Genomic DNA, 21,242 nt, shown 5'->3' on the forward strand with positions numbered 1-21,242 from the left:
TAATGGTTGTACAGATTTATTCCTTTATGAATTTTTACAAAATCAACCAAAATGTTACGAGCAATAAAATTCATAATACGATAAAATCTTACCTACAAGCACTCTTAATTCTCTAATGAATTCAACTGACCGCAAGCTAACTTACAAAGCTCCGGGTCGAAATTAATATTTAAATCTCTTAAGTAATGCCTAAATCTATTGCCCCGTTTCGTGTTGGTAGCCGCTCTTTGATCCTCGAACCTACCGATATCCCGAAGAACCGGAAGGAAATCCATGGCGACAGAACCTCGATCCAGAATGTTGGACAGCGGAAGAGCTCGTTTAAGAAACTCTTCAGATGAGTGTTGATTTTCTCGACATCTAAAAACAAATCACACAAAAATAAAACAGAAGAATTTACTGCAATCGATTTTTTTTGTTAGAATGGCTCACTTTACTCCTGTAGTGTTGACTTGACAATTTTAGAAAAGATTTATCTCTTCTCTCTCCTGGCCAAGAGAGGGATGTGATTTGTACGGGGAGTTCATTTGTTTTACCTACTGATAAGTTTTCATGTTTTTCATTCTCGGCGTTTTATAGCATCACAGAGAGAACAAGCCTTCAAATAACTTAATTCTGCTTATTTTTCTTTGAGGAGATTAAAAAACTACCCACTATACTATGTTCTGCGATACGTATACTCTGTTCTGCGGTACGGAGTTATATTTTGGGATGGTCTGAGGTGATTGTGATATCAAAGAAAACTAGGCAGTATCTACATGGTGTTAGATCAGGAAACTTTTGTAGAGGAAAATTTAGATCTTCAAAATTTCCAGGCATAGATATTCTTCAAATGCATTGTTTCTTTAAAAAAAATGTCACCTCTTCGTGGGAATAATCCAAGAACATCGGGTCTAAATGTTCTATTTTACAGGTTTCGCTGACGAAGCGTAATCCAATGTACCAACAATTCAACAGGAATAATTTAAATTTTGTTCTAGGCTTTTAGAATTTAGTTTGCTTTTATTCCAGGTATTTGAGGGCATTTTTTTTATCTCGTTAGGGCTTCCAGGCTTTTGGAAGTAATTAATTTTTGTTCCTGGCATTTTTTTGAGTCTTGTTATAGACCGGTGAGCAAGCTTATAAGACTACTATATTACAAGCCTTGCAGGTGATCAGGTTTATATAATTAATACATTAAAGCTTATATTATTCTCTTCCAATATCCCACCCAGAATACGCCTCAGTTGTGTAATGCATGCAACGTATGTTTCACTTTTAAATTCTTGAATGGTTGTGTAAATTGTTCATATCTAGTTAACAATATTAATCTCAAAATTCCCTCTTCTAGCTTCAGAAAATCCAACTTATTTCAAATTAAACCAAAATTAAATAATAGATTCTTTTGACCAATAAAATGTTAAAAAGGAGCAGAACCATTTTTGGTATATACAGTATTGTGCATAAATATAGCAACAAGCGATGTTTTCAAAAATATAATTTGCTCCTTTATTTATTCCATATTATTTCTTTACTTTTAAGTACACGCCTCTGTATTATTTATAAATATACCGAGATATCATAAGAATGCCAATGCAGAGTAAGGAACTTCATGTTTGTTTATTTAGACAATGTGCATAAATATAGCAACATTCTTGTTTCGCATTTATTTTATCAGTTAAATATCGATTTACCTGCTGTAAAGTTGTTATTTTTGAATCTCAGAATTAACTTAAAATGGGTCGCTCAAAAACCGTCTCTGGTGATGTAAGAAAAATTATTGTGGAGCATTACGAAAATGGTGTTAGGCAGAGTGACATTGCAAGAAACTTACGGCTTTACAGGTCATTCGTATCCAGAGTTTTTCAAAAAATTTCGCCTTACTGGAACAGCTGCACCGGCACCCATTCCTGGTAGACCCAGAAAAACAAATTTGAGGATGGATAGGCAGCTGCTACGAATTTCCAAAGAAAATCCTTTTTTGTCTTCTTCCCAAATTTTGGCAAAATTAAAAGAGGGTGGAGGAGTAAACCTCAGTTCCAGTACCGTAAGGAGAAGATTACTTGATGCCAACTTCCCTGCTCGTCGCTCCGCCAAAAAACCGTTACTCTCAAAGAAGAACGTCAAGGCTCGTTTTCACTTTGCCCAATCTCATGTCCACTGGTCTGTAGCTGATTGGAAGAAAGTCGTATTTAGTGATGAATCTAAATATAATTTATTCAGGACTGATGGAGTGATGTACGTTAGACGCCCCAGTGAACAAAGATTAAACAAAAAGTACATTTGCCCCACAGGTAAACATGGAGGGGGAAATATTCTTGTATGGGGATGTTTCTCGGCTCGTGGCGTGGGACCCATAGTAAGAATAGTGGGCAAAATGGATGAAGTCATGCCATATTTCAGCATGACAACTATCCGATCAAAAAATAAATGTAATGGTCTGGCCATCTCAATCGTCAGACCTAAACCCTATAGAGAATGTATGGCATTACATTGACACCAAAATCAGGCACCTAACATGCTCTAATACAAATATTCTCTTTGAAATAATGGAAAAGGCTTGGAAAGAAGTGAACAATGACTATATTATGAAATTAATTGAGTCCATGCCAAGACGATGTGCAGATGTTATAAAGGAGAAGGGGTACTACACGAAATATTGAATTGATTTTAATTTAGTTGGGTTATATTTTTTTTAGAATCAAAACTATTTTTTGTTGCTATATTTTTGAATCATAAATTTGCATAAAACAATTTGGTGTTTTATTTATTATGATACAAAAAATATGATAATATGAAAATATATACTTATACTTATACTATGCATACTTATAAAATAGATACTAAAAGATATATAACAGGAAAGTTCAATGTTGCTATCTTTTTGCACAATACTGTATATGGATTGTTGCTGGTATTGGGCCTAATGGTGCCATAGTAATGCGCTTTTTCATACCTAATATAAATGTGCGTCAAATAAATATAGCACAGGGGCAGGGGAAGGATAGTCACCATCCCTCTTTATCATTTAAAGTTTGACTTTCCAGATTTGGGGAATTCAAATGTATACAACATTGTACAAGTATTTTACTTATAAACATGCGAGAGATGACTTTTAACCAGTGACTGTAATAAGAACTAGTCAGACAATTGAGTGTAATTATGATCGCAACTTGGCTATCGATGTATGTCAAGTAAATGTATTCAGAAAAATATTTAAATTTATTGACTACGAATACGAATTCCTAAAAAGCCAATTCAGTATAGGGATATTGTCAATAAAATTAAATATCATCTTATAAATAAAATTAATACAAAAAAATAAATTAATTAAGGCAGGAACAGCTAATACTTCTCAACATATGAAGTTTTTAACTCTAAGAAATGAAGTGAACCATTAAACTGACAAAGAATACTTCAATCAAAGAATGGTATTTTTGGGGAAATGAATTTTAATATAATATTCCAGGGTTCTCTTGAAATACCACACGCATTTAGTAATTTTTTTGCTTTGTTGAAAATGGAAGGTGTTTTTGAGTTTTGAATTGACGAACAAGTAAGAGTAGCAATTATGAAATTAAATCTAAACAAAAGTTTTGTAAGGATAACGTTCCTTACTATATCTATCTTAGAACATTGAAAGGCCTTTCAATGTTCTAAGATATCTATAGAGGCTGTGTTGATTTTCTTGTTAAACCCTTTTCTAACATAATTTTCTGTGACCTTATTTAAAAAAATTGTCGAAACTAAAATCTTCGAAATCTCGCTTTTGCTTGTAGAAAAATAAAAACCCATTTTACACCAATGTTATGTAAGGAGCAACATGGTTTTGTTAATAACAAAGTCAATAGTTACTCATCTATATCTTTACAGATCATATTTTACAAGCAAATGATAAAACATTTGTTTGTATTAAAGATTTCGATAAGGTGGATGACCTGTTGTTGCTGCCAACATTAAAGCTCTTTGGATTGTCTATTCATGCAAAATTATTAGTTCAGTCTTATCTATGGGATAAAATGCAAGTAGTTTAAATTTGAAATTAATAAATTAATTAAATTTTTTTTTAAACTGATACTATTCAAAAAAAATTGTAGCAACGTCTGATGTGCAGAAGGGAATTAATTTGGACATGTATTGTTTACCCTTTTCATTATTTGCCTAGTATTGAATAATGTCGTTAATCATTATAAAAGCCTTCTTTTTGCAGATAATTTCAAGATCTTTAAGGTTTTAACTAAAAAATTTCTCAATTGATTCTCAATGATTTTCTACAAACAAATTGTCACTAAATGTTGACAAATGCTATGTAATAATCTTTACACAAAAACTGCATCATGTTTTTTATGATTAGAGCAATTGAATGGTAAGATTCTTCAACGTAGTGACAGTATTGAGGATCTTTTTTAATAAATTTTCTAGATATATTAGTAGAATGACTGAATACTTGATTTTACATAACTATAAAATTGTTGCTGACTTTATATTTACAAAATTTTAATTCTGCACCGTTTGAGGGATTTTATTTAGTATAGTTGATTTGTGTAGGATTTTGTCTTAATGTTAGATGTTACTATAGGTTAAAGTGTATTATATAGAAACATATCATCCATTCTTTCTCCAAGAGACCACACAAAAAACAAAACAAAAGTAAAAACTCCCAAGTCAAAGACTCATTAAACATATATATAATTTTTAAAACATTTATAAAAATCAATTAAAAATTGTTCAGAATTTTTTGTACTTTTGTAATTTGCTCTTTAGATGCTCCATTAGGAGCGAAACACGTGTAGGTTTTTTAAAAGTTTTAAAAATTATATATATGCTTAATAGGACCCTGACTTGGAGTTTTTACTTTTGTTTTGTAAGTTTATTATGTTGTAATTTTGCGAACTCTGTTATTTTAGACCTAGATATATTTTTGACGTGTGGAAAAAATTATACTTTTTCTTAGCATGAATAAAAAGTATCAATATTTACCTCATCATTAATAATATTTCATACAATGACTAGTATTTGATAAATAAGAGTTCTTAATATCAATCTAAGGTTAAAAATGCAGGCAGATTTTTGTAATAACTTGTGCAGTTGTTCTCTCTTTAGTTAAATGTTAAAAACACGCACTTTAACAATGCAACATGGCTTGGATATTCTTGGCTATAGACTGTAAACTGTTGCAATTATCTAACATTGGTTATGGCTTGTATAATTTATATGTGTTACGGTATTTTCTAGATTTTAGTTATTAATTATCTCCTACATGTGAGTAAGTACCTTCAGGTGTTTATAACACCTTAATTACATGAATATTTCCAATATCGTAAGTACATGCCGTTTGTATATTTCTGGTATGTTTCATTTAAAATCTCGACTTTATTCTACTTTAAATTGCGAACCTTTACTAGCTAACTAACCTTACAGTATGGAATTTAGTAAAGTATGGCAATAATGTAAAATATTCTATAGTCGAAAATTGACAAATTAAAGGTCTCTCATTGTGGTACTATGAAAATGATGTATTTTGGTAAAGTTTAAACCATTATATAAAAAAAATCCCACTAAATTAAGTTGATTTTGACAAAAGTTCCCAAACTTAAAAATTCCAAACTTATTTTACGACTTACCTTCTTTCTTTAATATCAGGTGCAGCCATATTAAAGAGACCCCATTTTCCCTCAATTTTCCTATAACTTTCTATACTCCCATTTACTAAATTATGACATAAGTCTTGTGAGAGTTCACTGTGCAACCTGTCCTCCCTTCTGTCGGTCAGTTCAAGGGAATTCAGAACCTCTGAGCTCCAACTGTTTATTACCGGCTCTTTTGAACAATATTTATCCGGTTTATGTTTGAATAAAATATCTGTTAATGCTAGGGAGTCATAAATCCTTGATACTAGTTTCAGGTTATTGTTATCTGTTTCATTTGTCAACGTCCGATCGTCATTATCTTGTCTATGAGGTGCCCCAAGTAAATCAGGAATGTTCCACCATAACAATCCTATGTCAAACTTTTCAGGTATTTGTTGGCTATGTATTACTTCAAAGCTACTAAGGGAGTTTTTGTGAACAAACTCATGATCATTGGAAACTTCTTCCTCACTCAATTCAAACTTTAAATCATCATCTACCATTTTAACTAATGAAGAAACGTTTTTTGTAACAGTTTTATATGGACACGGTTTCTCTTTGTCCAACTGGCCGCCGCTTTGGCACCAAAACTGCACCTCTAGAAGCGTTTTCCTTATGTCTCCCCTGTTGTACTCCAATAAACTGCCCAGATCGTCTTTGTCCGCTAAAATCCCTTCTACTAGACACACGATTTGCAACCAAACTGCCAAACATTGTACCGATAGAGGCATAAAATTGACGCAATCATATTGGCACATGAACTTTTGCACGTGGGGTGGCGTAATATCAGTTGTAGTAAGGATAATGGGTCTCTTACTGGTTACCACTAACTGAGACAGAGATGATAAAAATCCGTCGTCTTGCTCGAAAATTAGGTCAATATCTTCCAGGAGCAAAATGCACATTTTTTTATTTTGTTGCTGTGGTGCGGGTTGTTTAGCGACGAATTTCGCCAAAGCGTCTGATTTACGCACTTGGTGGGACTGAGTGGCTTCATGTAATTCTTGTAATAGTTTTTTACCTAAAATAAATCGAATAATGAGAAAAATAGTTAAGAATAGTAGAATATTTTGAATGTACAATTTCTAGGGTGGGTGTTAGAGCCGGCCACTCACGTTCCGGTAGACCTGTGCAGGTACAACTGTGCAGGTAAAACTGTACAGGTATACCGAAGACCTGACAAGCCCACACACGCTATGGTGAAATTCTAGAATTTGTTCAGTTGATGATGGCGTCGAAAGGTAATGATGCATTGGCTGTGCTAGCACTCTTATTGACTTTAAATAAACGTGTAAGGAAAAAACGGGAAAAATGGTGCAAAGATTGGATACTAAAGCGAAAAAGTTACAATCACGTCAATTTATTGAACGAGTTAAAATTTGAACCTAAAGATTTTCAAAACTATCTACGAATGGATGAGAAAACATATTCAAAATTGCTTTCTTTGGTGAGTTTTTATTATAAAGAAGGATACTTGAGAAAATCCTTTTCACCTCATCAAAGATTAACTACAACTCTAAGATTCCTAGCAACAGGAAGAAGTTATGAAGACTTGAAATATTCTACAATTATTTCACCTCAGGCCCTGGGAAAAATAATTCCCAAAATGTGTGATGCTTTGTATAAAGTTCTGCGCAAACAATACTTGAAAGTAAGTAAAAGACAAATTATTATTTTTTAAAACGTATTTATTACAAATTATTTAAGTAGGGATATTAATAATTATTATTAATAACGGCATTATTTGACAGATGATGACTTGTACTTTAGGAGCCTAAATGTACATTTTCAAGAATTTAAAAAAAAGTCTGCGGGTGTACATAACCTTAAGAGTTGGCAAAAACAGGGTTTTTGTGCACTTTAGGTTTTTTATTCTTGAAAATGTACATTGAACATGTATGCGTTTTTAAGAATTAAATAATTTGCGGGTTTACATAACCTCAAAAGTAGAAAAAAAAGCCTTTTTTGCTCTTTCTTTGTGGGATTTCCTTATCTAAGGGGATTTCAAAATTCTTTTACCACTTGATCGTCTGTGAAGTTGGTAAAATAAGAAGCAGCAGATGTATTGTTCAATCGTACAACCACTACATCATCAGAAGACAGTTGTTGTTGATTTGTTGAATTGTTTTGTTGGAATTGACAATTTGGACTTGTAGCAGGGGTACTAATAAAGCTGGGAGAGGACGAATATGATGTAGAATTGGAAGCCGACTGGCAAGGCAGTATAAGTGGCTGGCATTGCTGCATGTTAGGATTTCTTGCATTATACATTTCCTGCATGTTAACGCATCTATGTTGCAGTGTAAGGCCGCCCAGTTCAGCCTCGAATATTATATCGTTGATTATTTTTTCTGCAATTAGACTCTGCCTTTTGTCCACTTCTCTTAGTTTCATAGCAACACTTTTCCCAAAAACAGCGAAACGGTCTTCCTCTGTACGTGGACGCTTAAAATGTTCTTGCACAGTGGTCAAAACATCCTTGGTTAAAGAATCGTAGTTGTTTTCTCCTGGCCTTGATCGAGAAGTAGTCACTGTGCCACTCTTTGAAGAACACGCAACCTTCTCATTTTGCGTTAGCGATTCGGTACCGTCTGTTGTAGGTTGTGATTGAGATGGAAATTCCGAGTCAACGTTTTCTTGTACTGACTCAACCTAAAATAAACAATATTATTAACATTAAAATAATATTACTTAGCATTTATTTGTAATATTATATTTATTTGTAATTTTGTAAACATTGTAATTTTGAAAACATCTTGTCGGACTTGCATTGTCTTATTTATTTAATGTAACACGACGTTTCGGTTGGTAAGTATCTCCAACCGTTATCAAGTGTAAACTAAGTGTAAACTACATTAAATAAATAAGACAATGCAAGTCCGACAAGATGTTTTCACTGTACCATTGTCTACCACCTTCAAAAACACATTGTAATTTTATTGTTTTATTTTTTCAGTTTCCAAGGAAGGAAGATTGGAAAGAAAGAGCAGATTTATTTGAGGCACGATGGAACTTTCCACACTGTTTGGGCGCAATCGACGGCAAGCACATTGACATCATTCCGCCGGCTGGAAGTGGCTCTGAATTTTTTAATTATAAAGGCCGACACAGTATGGTTCTTTTAGGAATTGCAAATGCCAAATATCAATTTATTTTAGCAGATTTTGGGACCAATGGAAGAATTTCGGATGGAGGTGTTCTCCAAAACACAACATTTTTCGAAATGTTGACAAAAGGTGATTTACGTATCCCAACCGAAGAACATGTCAAAGGAAATGGTAGGAATCTGCCGTATGTGTTTGTCGCCGACGACGCTTTTGCTTTACGCAGCGATATGATGAAACTATTTCGACAAGCGGACTTGAACTCGAAAGAGAAAAAAATATTTAACTATAGATTGTCTCGTGCAAGGCGCATCATCGAAACTGCGTTTGAAATATTGGCTGCACGATTTCGTATATTTCATACTCAAATTAATGTTGAACCTGAAAACATTATTAAAATAGTAATGGCCGCAGTTGTGCTGCACAATTTTCTAATAGAAAATTCACCAAAATCATACGCACCTAAACAATGTGTTCAAGAAGAAAATGCTGACGGAACCGTTATTAATTATGGATACGATACACAAAACTCTAGCATGGAAAATTTAGAGCAACGAAACCCCGGCAATATCAATGATACAGCAAAAAATTTTACGGAAAATTTCATGTATTACTTTAATCATGAGGGCAGCGTACCATGGCAAAACAATTATATTAACTAAATATATAATGAATATAAATAATAATAGATTGTGTTTTTATTAATTTACCTCAGATAAAGTCTCCTCATCTGCATTCAAGTTCGATGTGGAATTTCTTGGCGTTTCTTGGTCACCAAGAAAGACAAATAAGTCGTAGTACCACAACTTAGGGTGATAAACTTCATCTGCGGATGCTCCCGATTTAATAGAATCTTCATATTTTTTTCCCTTTTCTTACATTGCTTCCAAGATTATTTATTTTTTTATTACAGCTGCATCCCTTTTTGCACGATCATGACATTCTTTTGCCTTAATTCGCCATAAACAGGGCGAAAATTTATAAATTTTTATAAACTCAGCAATTATTCGACGTTGTTCTTCCGTACTTAACGCCATTTTATTAAAAAAACAAGTGGCCTTCGTATCCAATTACCGAAAAAACTGACGAACTGTACAGGTTAGTCGGCACACACGTTCCGGTACATCGTACGACAACACTCTGGCACCGGTACACCGAATCGATTTTCAATTCTGCTCCGGTCACCTGCACAGTTGCTCCGAACTGCTCACACACACGTTGCAGTATACCTGTACAGGCACGCCTGTGCAGGCATACCTCTCAGGTCTACCGGAACGTGAGTGGCCGGCTTCAGAGCCGAAACACCGGCAAATTTTATTATATATGTTTGAAACCGTGACTTTTAATGCTTTATCATACTATTATTAATTTGTTTTACTTTGAGTTACTTTGTTTTGGTAATTACTTTGTTTTACTTTATGTAAACTTTTTAATATGTTTTTTATTTATTGCTTCAGATATTAAAGCAGATAGTTTCATAGTTTTTCAAATAATATTCACATTGCCATCATTTTTTTAAAAACTACTTTAAACTTGGAATTTGGGGAGAAAAAGCGTCTAAAATTCGACAAAATTGTACTCGCCCTAAAAATCCACCTATTTAAAATTAAAACCAATTATACCTGATCGCTTAGTTGAAGCATTAAGTTCCAGCACATTAAACCCAAATTCTTTTGCTATAGCATACACCGCGCTAGTTTTACCAGAGCCTGAAGGTCCATGAAGAATCATGGTGTTACCTGGTAATCGACTACTATCCCTGAAACAAAAAAAAAATTAAAAACTGATTAATAGTATTTGTACAATTGATGTTGTACAAATACTGATATATACTATTTAGTACGATAAAGATCTAACTACTTAAGCACAAATTTTATATCGAATAGCTCGTGAAAAACCAAAAGGATTTCACTGTTTATGGTTTTCATCGTAGAATATGCATATATAAGAAAATCTGCGGGAGAATTATCTAAACAACTAGTTATATTTGATTTTTAACTTGATCAGTCACAACAATATACTCATTTACACATGCAGGGCTTTATGCCTTTCAACCAATAAGACATGCGGAGATATTAGAGAAAAATTAGGATTTTATTGGTCAGACAGTCTAAATTATGATGATTAAATTTTGACAGACTAGCCTTATGTGGGGCAAAATAAATTAACTCTACCTGCAAGTATCCATAGTACTAGTACCTCAAAATGTAATTATAAAATTTTGACATCACTCCCAAAGGGTAAAAATTTTGAATTTGTTGTCCTGAAATGTTGGGGTCAAATTTCTTGAACAAATCACACTGGAAACACAGGAACGATTACAAAAATTCGTAGACCTTAGGGTGTTTATTGAAAATGTTAATTTAGGATTAATATTATTAAATATTTTATTATTCTCCAATTAAACATAAGAAGTATATTAGAAAAAACAATCTGATTAGATACACGTATTGAAACTTTGAACTTAATTTCTGTAATACTTCATTTTTTTTAGGAACTTTTGATATAACAGAGATGGATTATTACAATATTCCTTGATAAATTATGATGCATTGACTTACATAAAGACAGACATGAAAATGGAAACCAAGCATTGTAAGCTGTCAATATCTGGAGTAACCATAAGTAGGTATATTTTTTCAATTGACAATGCTTTCTTCGGACCCAATGCAACATATAAACTACCCCCTGTATTAGTTTTTTAATTTTTAGATGACCTAGAAACTCTTTTGTAGAAAATTTAAGTGAAGACTGGGAAATATTAATATAAATTTATATCCTACACCAGAAAGAGATAAAGTAAATATGCATAGATATTTGTCTTTATTATACTCATGCAATACAAATGGTTTATTCAATTGCAACAACTTATTGGTATCCCAACTTCAAAAACAACTGACCAAACCAAAACATGCATCGACCACTTTTTTTGTAAAGTTGACCAGAAGAGTAATAACATGTTACTAACATCATTTGTAGTAGACACACAAATCACAGGCCATTTTCCAATTAATTTTAACTTTAATTTGTATAAGAAAAATATGGAATATAATCCTATTACGAAAACTTTATGAATGAAATAAAATTTACAGATTGGTGTGACATCTTGAAAGAAAATAATGTAGAAGCTTGAAAGAAATTTATTCGTAAGGTACAAGCTACTTTTAATTCTTGTAGGTTTGAAAAGTATAAAAGTTTCAAAAAATTTTAAATGAGTTGATAATAAGAAAAAGAGATAAAATGAAAAAAAAAATCTAACAAGGACCCATACAGAAGAACTAAACACAAACAACTAGAGTACAAACAATACAAGACCTATGTAAAGAACTTGAATAAAAAAACCAAATTTGATTATCACAGAGGGCAAATAACAAAAATAATATTAAAGAATATATGTGGGAATACTGCAATAATTATGATATTAATATAGGTAACCAAATAAAGGATGAAATTCCGGTCCAACGAGAAGAGTTCCTTATTTTATAAAGTATTCATTATTATTTATTGCATCTGTTTCTGACTTCAATCAGCTCAAATGCAACAATTAAACAGATTCCTACACTGAAAGCAATGCTTCTCGAGATCATGACAAAAGTCCCTCTAGAGCTATAAACATATTGAGTAAATTTATTTCAACAGCTCTTGCTCATATTATAAACTTAATTTTCACTAATGGCTTCATACCAAATTACGGTAAGCAATCACTTATCGCTTTCATATATAAAAAAGGTTTGATTACCAACATTGAAAAGAATCGCCCGGTAAGTATCATAAATAATTTTGTAACAATGTATTAAGAACCGATTAATTATCTTTTTGAATTCACTTGATATTTTGTACCAAAATCAATTTGGATTTACAGATTACTACAAGTTGGTAAAATTCATTGAGAAATGCAATACCTCTATATCCAAAACAGCTTTCAAACTTTACTGTTTAGAGTGCAGAAATATGAAAGTTGAATTGAAATTACTTAAATTAATGGTGTGTAAAAAACTTGTTAGAATTAGCACCTGCATATAGGAGTATTAGTATTTACAACTTTATGCATAAATAAAGAAAAGTGACACGTACGATAATTATATTTTAATGGCCATTATATAGATATAACCGAGTTATGTGGACAAATATGCGACTCCCATATACATAACGCATGAAGAATATGTTCAAATAAAGTAGTTATAAAAATTTCAGTTTTACGTAAGCAGAAATAAGCTTTTTCCGTACATGTGATTGAAAGCTTAACGGAATATGAAAAACAACACCAGATTCTGAGCCTATTGAATCTGAGCTCATGAGAACTTAGACTACTTTTTAATAAAATCATCAATGAAGTCAATAAAGTACAAATCTATAAAGTAAGATTGCTTCTCAAATATTTAATCTTGAAATTTGAGAAATAATTCAGACTAAAATCTTAAATTAAGAGAACATAATAATTATCTTACACGCAGAATCAGTCATTCAATTCAAAAATATTCTATTTCAAGAAATTTTCAGCACTATACAATTCATAATTATTTATAAATCCTAAGTGGAATATTTATTTACTTACTGTATAATAGAATGGGAGGGAGGTTACAAAAGTACCTAGCAATCCTTATACATAGTTCAAAACTACATATTAAATAATATCTTAAAAAAAATAGAATGTGCCACACAGAACTAATATGTATTGATGATATATGTGATATGGATAATCTTTTTATACAACATGTGTGCTCTTTTGTATACAATACTGACATACCTAAAAGATGTTTAAGTAATTCACTAATAGTGTAAATAATTGTCTCTCTTCTGCCCTCTAGGAATTAAGAATATTAATTTGAAGTTAATTAACTATTTGAGACAAAAAATTATAATTTATTACTAAAGCAATTTAAAATTTAAAAAAATTAATAAAAGAATACATTTACCTAAATATTAATAAATTTAAATCTTGCATCTTAAATTGAATTGAAAGAAGTCGTCCATTTTCTCAAAGAGAGCTAGATTCTAAAAATTAAGCAGTACTACACAAAGTTTTGATCTAAAAAAATTAGTTTTTTATTCGAAAAGTTGGTTACATGTGATTACACATAACCCAGAATTTGTGTTTTAGTAATTATTGTATTACTCAGTAAGGTACAATAGTTTGATTTGTAATATTTTAAGACACACTCAGGTGCTAAGTCACTTAGGTGCCTATACCTTTAACTATATATATACAGGGTGTTACTTAAAGGTATGTCATAATTTAAACGGGACATTTCTGGACCGATTTTAAGTCAAAAAGATCATATAAACATGGGTCCTAAAATGATTAGTTTTTAAGATACAGGGTGTTAAAATTTTATTTTTTTTTCGTTTTTAATAAAATTTTCAAATACGGTTTAAAATATTGAACTGAATTTTGGCACAGGATATTATGGCATAAAAACACATTTTTTAGATGTTCACCTACTTTTTTTTTAGCAACCAGTGGCGAAGCTATGATGAATTTTTAATACAATTTTACAAAAAAAAATACTACGCCATATCTTACGAAAAAAATTATGATTTTTATCTTAATTATCAATCAATTATAAACAAAAAATTCCTCCATGACTTTTGCTGTAAATCTTACCGTTTGGGTGTAATCGTTAATTAACAAAACGTCTTTTATGCATAAAATGCATCTTTAAAAATTATGGAAATAAATCAAGTTAGCTTTGCTCGTTGCCAGCAACTGTTTTTTTGTTGTTGTAAACATTATGACACTGACATTAATGATTATTTTTGATTGTGTTAAGTTTGATTTTATTTTCAGTTTTTATTAGGTACATTTTTCAAATATTTATTTTCAAGCTATTTTTTACAAACTGGTGAACAAAAAGCAACAACAATTAAATACAATACATACATACATAATTTACAACAAATGTTGGAAATGATTACCTCTTGCCTCTATGCAGGCTTCTGCTCTTTTTCTCATAGAATCACGAACTCTTTCGAAAATTCCAGGCGAGTTTCGTATAGTTTCATATCCGTCAATAATTCTATTTCTTAGTTCTTTTAATGTCACAATTGGTGTCTGATAAACCAATGTTTTTAGGTGTCCCCACAAAAAAAAATCTAGGCTATTTAAGTCAGGTGATCTAGGTGGCCAAAACTATGGTCCTCCACGGCCTATCCATTTATTTCGGTAGACTCTATTTAAATGCTCACGAGCCAATATGCTAAAGTGGGCTGGAGCACCATCATGCATAAACCAAAGTTGTTGCCGTAACTAAAGAGGAACATCTTCGAGAAGCAAAGGCAAATCATTTTGGAGAAAATTACAATAATTCTGTCCGTTAAGGCGTCCTGGTAAAAAAGATGGTTGTATTAAATGATCGGATATGATACCGATCCAAACGTTTATTGAAAATTGTTCCTGAAAATGTGTCTCTGTAATCGCATGAGGGTTTTCTTGAGCCCAGTAATGATTGTTATGGAAATTGATTATTGCATTTCTGGAGAAATTAGCTTCGTCCGTAAACAAGATGTTCGCACCAAATTGAGGATTTTGTGTTACTTTTTGGAGATACCATCTATAAAATTGCGTACGCGGTTCATAATCTCTAAGAAGCAATGCCCGAACCCTTTGTATATGAAAAGGATATAACAAAGAATCCCTTAAAATTTCCCATACCGTCTTGTAGCAGATGTTCAATACCATACCAATTTTTTGTGTACTTGTGGTTGGATCCTCTTCGACTGCATGTCTGCAGCCTCTTCAACTGCCGGTGTCCTAACTGTACGGGGCCTTCCCTCGGCAGAATTAGCCTTAAAACTCCCAGATTCAGCCAGACGACGATGAATGTTTATAAATATTCTTCTATCTGGGACAGCGCGAATAGGATACCTTTCTTGATACAAACGCCGCGCCTCCATAGCATTACCATTGGCAAGTCCATAAAGGAAATGCATTTGCGTCATTTCCAAATTAGAATAATCTACCATGTTTTAACTAGTACAATTCACGTTTTAAGATCCAAAGGGTACTAAAAACAAACTGTCAAGAATAATCACTAACGCAAGTGTCATAATGTTTAAAACAACAAAAAACAATTTCTGGCAACAAGCAAAGCTAACTTGATTTATTTCCATAATTTTTAAAGATGCATTTTATGCATAAAAGACGTTTTTTTAATTAACGATTACACCCAAACGGTAAGATTTACGGCAAAAGTCATGGAGGAATTTTTTGTTTATAATTGATTGATAATTAAGATAAAATCATAATTTTTTTTGTAAGTCAATGGCGTAGTATTTTTTTTATAAAATTGTATTAAAAATTCATCATAGCTATGCCACTGGTTGCTAAAAAAAAGTAGGTGAACATCTAAAAAATTTGTTTTTATGCCATAATATCCTGTGCCAAAATTCAGTTTAAACCATATTTCAAAAAATTATTAAAAACGAAAAAAAAAATAAAACTTTAACACCCTGTATCTTAAAAACTAAGCATTTTAGGATCCATGTTTATATGAACTTTTCGACTTAAAATCGGTCCAGGAATGTCCCTTTTAAATTATGACATAACTTTAAGTAGCACCCTGTATAAAATTGAATATAACTAGACCATGGCCTAGGTTAGATATACCTGCTATCGCAATCAGTTGATTCAAACTCTGATTCGCTATTTGAATTGATGAATTTCCTCTTTCTGGTGTTAATCTCTTCAGCGTAATCCTTCCAAGTTTCTAACCAGTCTTTTAATTTCTTTACCCCGCGATAATTGCCCAAAATGTCTGCCGAACTTGTTGGCTTGTATTTTTCAGTCCACATCTCTGACCCTTTCAGTGCTAAATTAGAGTAATTTTCCAAGCTTTTTCGCTTGTTTTTTGACTGCTTTTTACTGTTAACTTTCTTTTGTTGTTTTCCACTCTTCTCATAAATTTGACTAAATACTTTGTAGACTGGGTAAGCTGGGTTTTGAGCTTTTATCTTTTGCAGAACACTCTTCAGGTGCTTGACTCTTTCCACTTCTTGGCCAAACTTTTGTTGAACAGGAACTGATTTGTTTAAGAGACCTTGGCATTTTAGGTTTTGATTATCTGGAGGGTCTTGGGAAGAATTATAAAGCAATTCAGGCCTAGACAGGTTCCACATTTTACTGTCACATTTCTGTTGTATGTGGCTTATTGCTGGAAAAACATCAAACTCCTTTATTTCACTGCAAAAAAAAGTAAAAACAACTATAAGCAGAATAGTAATATCAAAATACCACCTTTTTTGTTTTTCAATAGTCCTTTTCATGGAATCAGGAATACTGCTTAATAAAAACTGCCGCCTAGCCTCCAGAACTTCTGGATCCACTTTTGGTTTTGGTGTAGACTTTGCAAACACTGGAGCAAGTTTTACATTTGATTTGGGTTTTTTTGCCACTGGGGTACTGCTGCTTGACTCATCAAACTCATCAGAAGAAAGTAATTCAATTGATTCATTATCAGATTCTAGTTTTGGTTTTTTCTTAGATTTATTTATCTTTTGCATATCTTCCATATCAATTAAGTAACTGTAGTTGATAGCTTTCCTTTTTCTTAGTGATCTTCTGTTGTTTTCAGCATCAATTGGTAATGACTCTTCTGTCAACTTGGCATTTGTTACATTACTTGAATTACTACTACTTTCACTGCTAAATAATGAATCAGGATTGACTACTGATGGTACAACTTTAGATTGAGCTTTATTTTTTTCTTTTTTCTTTGTTGGTGAAGAAAAATCTTCTAAAGAATCATTTAAGACATCATCTTGCTTTAATCTTGCTTTCTTCTTATCTTTTTTAAGTGAAGAATCTTCCTTGGGATGTACTTTGGAGTTGTTGTTGGGGGTAAACATTTTAATTTTTATTATATCTTTTTTCAATTTATTAGTGGGGGTTTCTTCAAATACTTTAATGCTGTTTTCTGAACAGTCAGAATCATCATTACCCTTGTCAGCTTTTTTATTAAAAATTCCTAAAAAACTTAAAAGGTTGCCATTTTTTTTTGCAGATGGAGAGTTATTGTTCTTTTTTAGTGTAGATAGTATCATATTAGTTTCTGGCTCTTCAGCTATATGATTCTGTGGAAAAAAAAATTAAAAAAAACATTTAAACAGAACTGAAAAAAAAAGATAATACCTTTACTTCAGATGTTAAAAAAGCTTCTTGAGGTGAAACTGCCTCTAAACTTGTCCCCAAATTGCTGTTTTCTGACTCGCTTGAGCTTAGTTTTCTCCTGTTCAAGATATTTTTAACTTTAGCTTTCGGACCTCTCTTCTTTGGCTCCCTGTTTTGCTCCTCCTCCTCATCTGCTTCTCCCTGTAGCATCTTCTTCAGTCTTTTTGCCCTTTTTTCCAGCTTAAATTTTATACACTTTTCAACTTGTTCCTCTTCCCTTTTCCTTTTATCACTGCCCTTACGTTCTGCCCATTTTTGCAACAGGTCTTTTCTCTTCTTCAAAGTGGGTGACTTTTCTTTAGGAGTATTTGCATTTTCTGACTCTTTACCATCAACATTTCTGCCTATAATATTATGGCGACTACTCATTAAAAATTCAAAAGCATTTCTTTTTTCACTTAAGTCTTCTCCACTATGGTCAACTTTTGGAGACGTTTTAATGGTATCTGGTTTCTTAGCAGGTACATCAACACTCTTAGAAACCTCCTCATTGCTTGAGTTTGCTTTATTGGGACTTACCAGAGGTTCTATCATATTATTGTGAGTTTTACCTGGAGAGACTAAACTAAGGTTATTTGATAACAACTCTGCGACATTTTTAACTTCTGGATCAGTGAGTTTTCGCTTTCGTTTCTTTTTTTTAGGTTTTGGTTCCTCTTTGCTTACCTCTGTCTTGGTTACCTGTGCACTTTTACTAGATTCTGATTCGGGGCTTGCTTTAGAGGCATCTTTAAAGTAGTCTGTTATACCTTTCATTATTAAGAAGCTATTAAATAGAAAGGATTATTGTTGTTTTCGCTCATATTGTTCGCAAATTATTCAAAAGGCGCCAAAACAATATGAATTTGAGGTTATACGACGTGACATTTTTGACAATTTGAGTGACAGAGACTTGAAAATGTCAATGTCAAAAACCGATTTTAGGCGGATAACCACAATTTATTGATATTTATCGCGGTTATCCTTGGTTTTTACAACCCAAACAACTACATTGACGTCACAACTTGTTTTCGTCATTTTCGTGTAAATGTTTTGGTTTAACCAGTGTGTATTGATTATAAATAGTAAATAATAAACAAAAACAACTTTATTTTGTGTACTCCATTCTCATTTCTTACATAAGATTCCTTTATAAACAATCATATTTCCTAATCTCTTGTATTTATTTCTTGTGTTTGTAGTTCCTATAATTTCTAATTTCGTTTATTTGGACATTATTTAGGATCTATGTTTTGTTGTTTTGGAAGTATTTTTTGTTACATTAATTTGATTATCCATGATGACCAACTCTATTTGTAATGCTGATATTGCTAATCCAAGAATAAGACTTATGTGCTTACTGGCTGTCGATTTTTTTAAATGAAAATTTCGTGTTGGTTTCGAAATATTTACGGCAGTCACTTTATTCCGAAACGCAAGAAATAATTTTTGCTTTGAAGGAGAAATATATCCCTTCTAATAAAGTGCCTCCAACAGAACTTTGGCTAATGGAGTACAACGTATATAAGTCCACATTTTATTTTTGTTATTATTTTTAAGGATGTTTTGGTATTTCAAATAACCATTTAACCAAAAATGAAAAACTACTAGGCAGTTGGGTATTTACCGCTAATTTTGGTGACAACTTTGACAGTAGATTGATGACGTCACTTTTTAAAAACCAACAGCACCTAAACGTTTTGGTAAAAACCAATCGGAAACTGGTAAAAACCAAAACGCTTTGGTTACTCGCCTAAAATCGGTTAAAGTTGACTGAGAGGAAATTGTAAAAATTGTACAGAATGTAGGCGGGAAATTCAAATTGTTGTGGTCATATGTAAGGGTTTTCAGTGAAAATAGAAATGTTTTAAAAGGTTTTGTTGACTTTTATTTTAGTAATAAGAGGGACGTATCATTTGTACTGAAAGATTAGTTGATTTTTAACATGAAAAGAAGCAAATTGGCAGAAATGAGCGCCCGAAGGTCAATCCTGTATACGGCGCAAAAGCAAAATGGCTAAAATGCAGAAAGCATAATATAAAATGGCGTCGCCCTCCAGAGCTGACGTACGTTTATGTTGAATTTCGTGTATTTAAAAGTGATATATTTGCGAATTTTTTATCCAAAAGACTATAATCTAATAGGTAAGTCAATACAACACAATTTTATACACAAATTACACGTTACCATGGCAAATTTATGCTGAAAATGGCCCCTCTTTTGAAACAGCTATTTTACCCATAAAAGCGCCTCTCCAACACTACACAGCTTTGAAAATGCAGGAGTTCTAAGAATTAGCTTTGAGCAAAATTTATTTAATTTTAATGCAGAAAAAGGATTTAGAAAAGATATTGAACTAGTGTGATTTTAATTGTTTTATTAGAATATGCTCCCTCCTCATGGATTTAGGTATTTCAAAAATAAACTGGCGAGCAGGTAGGTAGGTAGGTCAATTCAAGTTCAGGAGAGATTTTTTGGAAAATTTGACGTTGGGACCCTGGATTTTTACATAGACTTATAGACACATTTTTGTGTTTTCACTGCTTTAGTCATTGTGTAATACCAACAGGTATTTCATTCTCTAATAGATATTACAGCTTCCTGAAGCTACAAGAAAATATATACTATCAGAACATCTTACCTATATTAAACATTTAATACCTAGGTACTTCTGAAGAATCGATCACAGTTAAAGACATCTACAAATCATACTTTGATTCCTTAATGCATAGGAATCCTTATTTTATTTTCCAGAAATGACACCTGAAGCATACTAAAGCCAAATTTAGAATGTACCAGAAATACCATAACATAAAACTAGCTCTATATCAGTTCTACTGAAGTTCTTTGCTTAGTTAATACAGATATCCTTATCATGTTCCTAAGTATCCACAACTGTATGTAAAGTACACCAAACACATGCTAATAACATCTTTATAAAAGTTATCCAGCACACCATAGCATAAACAATAAATCTTTATGTTTAGACTTACTAATGAAACAAATCTACAAAGTTATTTATTATATAAAATGCTGCATAATAAATAGTATGTGTGTATGAAACAGGTTACTTTCCACAGTTGCAGTTATAATCTGAACATTCTTTACAGGTATGTGACCTTGATAAATCTCAATCATTAGACTAGGCAGGTCTAATCTTTTATTCTTCAGTTTACTATTAATATTGCTCTAATAAATCTAAGAGGTGTAAAATGTACAATTATGACCCCATTAATGACCATTAAGTTTATGACTTTGGATTTGAGAACAACTGGTTTCTGGTTTATGAATTACTTTTAGGCAAAACTTCTAAGGATTATTCAAAAATAGGTTTCTATTCTTATTAAAGTTTAGGTCAGGTACTTGTAACTTATGTGACAAACT

At 32.2% G+C, this 21,242-nt stretch overlaps 2 protein-coding genes across 2 annotated transcripts in view; one reads left to right on the forward strand and one right to left on the reverse strand.

Annotated features, from left to right (window-relative positions):
• On the reverse strand, positions 1–18,771 carry LOC126739726 (ATPase family AAA domain-containing protein 5). Its single transcript, XM_050445524.1, has 6 exons — positions 17,841–18,771; positions 16,947–17,782; positions 16,320–16,892; positions 10,336–10,472; positions 5,604–6,630; positions 1–360 (listed from the first exon to the last, which is right to left on the reverse strand). Exons 1-6 carry the CDS (start codon positions 18,633–18,635, stop codon positions 105–107), a joined length of 3,624 nt encoding a protein of 1,207 aa, XP_050301481.1. The 5' UTR covers positions 18,636–18,771; the 3' UTR covers positions 1–104.
• Positions 18,772–19,859: 1,088 nt separating this feature from the next.
• Positions 19,860–21,242, forward strand: part of LOC126739667 (protein Gawky) — a 112,557-nt gene continuing 111,174 nt past the window's right edge. Inside the window, exon 1 of the mRNA XM_050445458.1 lies at positions 19,860–20,002. The gene's annotated coding sequence lies outside the window, so the exon portion shown is untranslated. The remainder of the gene's footprint in view (positions 20,003–21,242) is intronic.

The sequence above is a fragment of the Anthonomus grandis genome, chromosome 1 (genome assembly GCF_022605725.1).
Source record: "Anthonomus grandis grandis chromosome 1, icAntGran1.3, whole genome shotgun sequence".
NCBI lineage: Eukaryota > Metazoa > Arthropoda > Insecta > Coleoptera > Curculionidae > Anthonomus > Anthonomus grandis.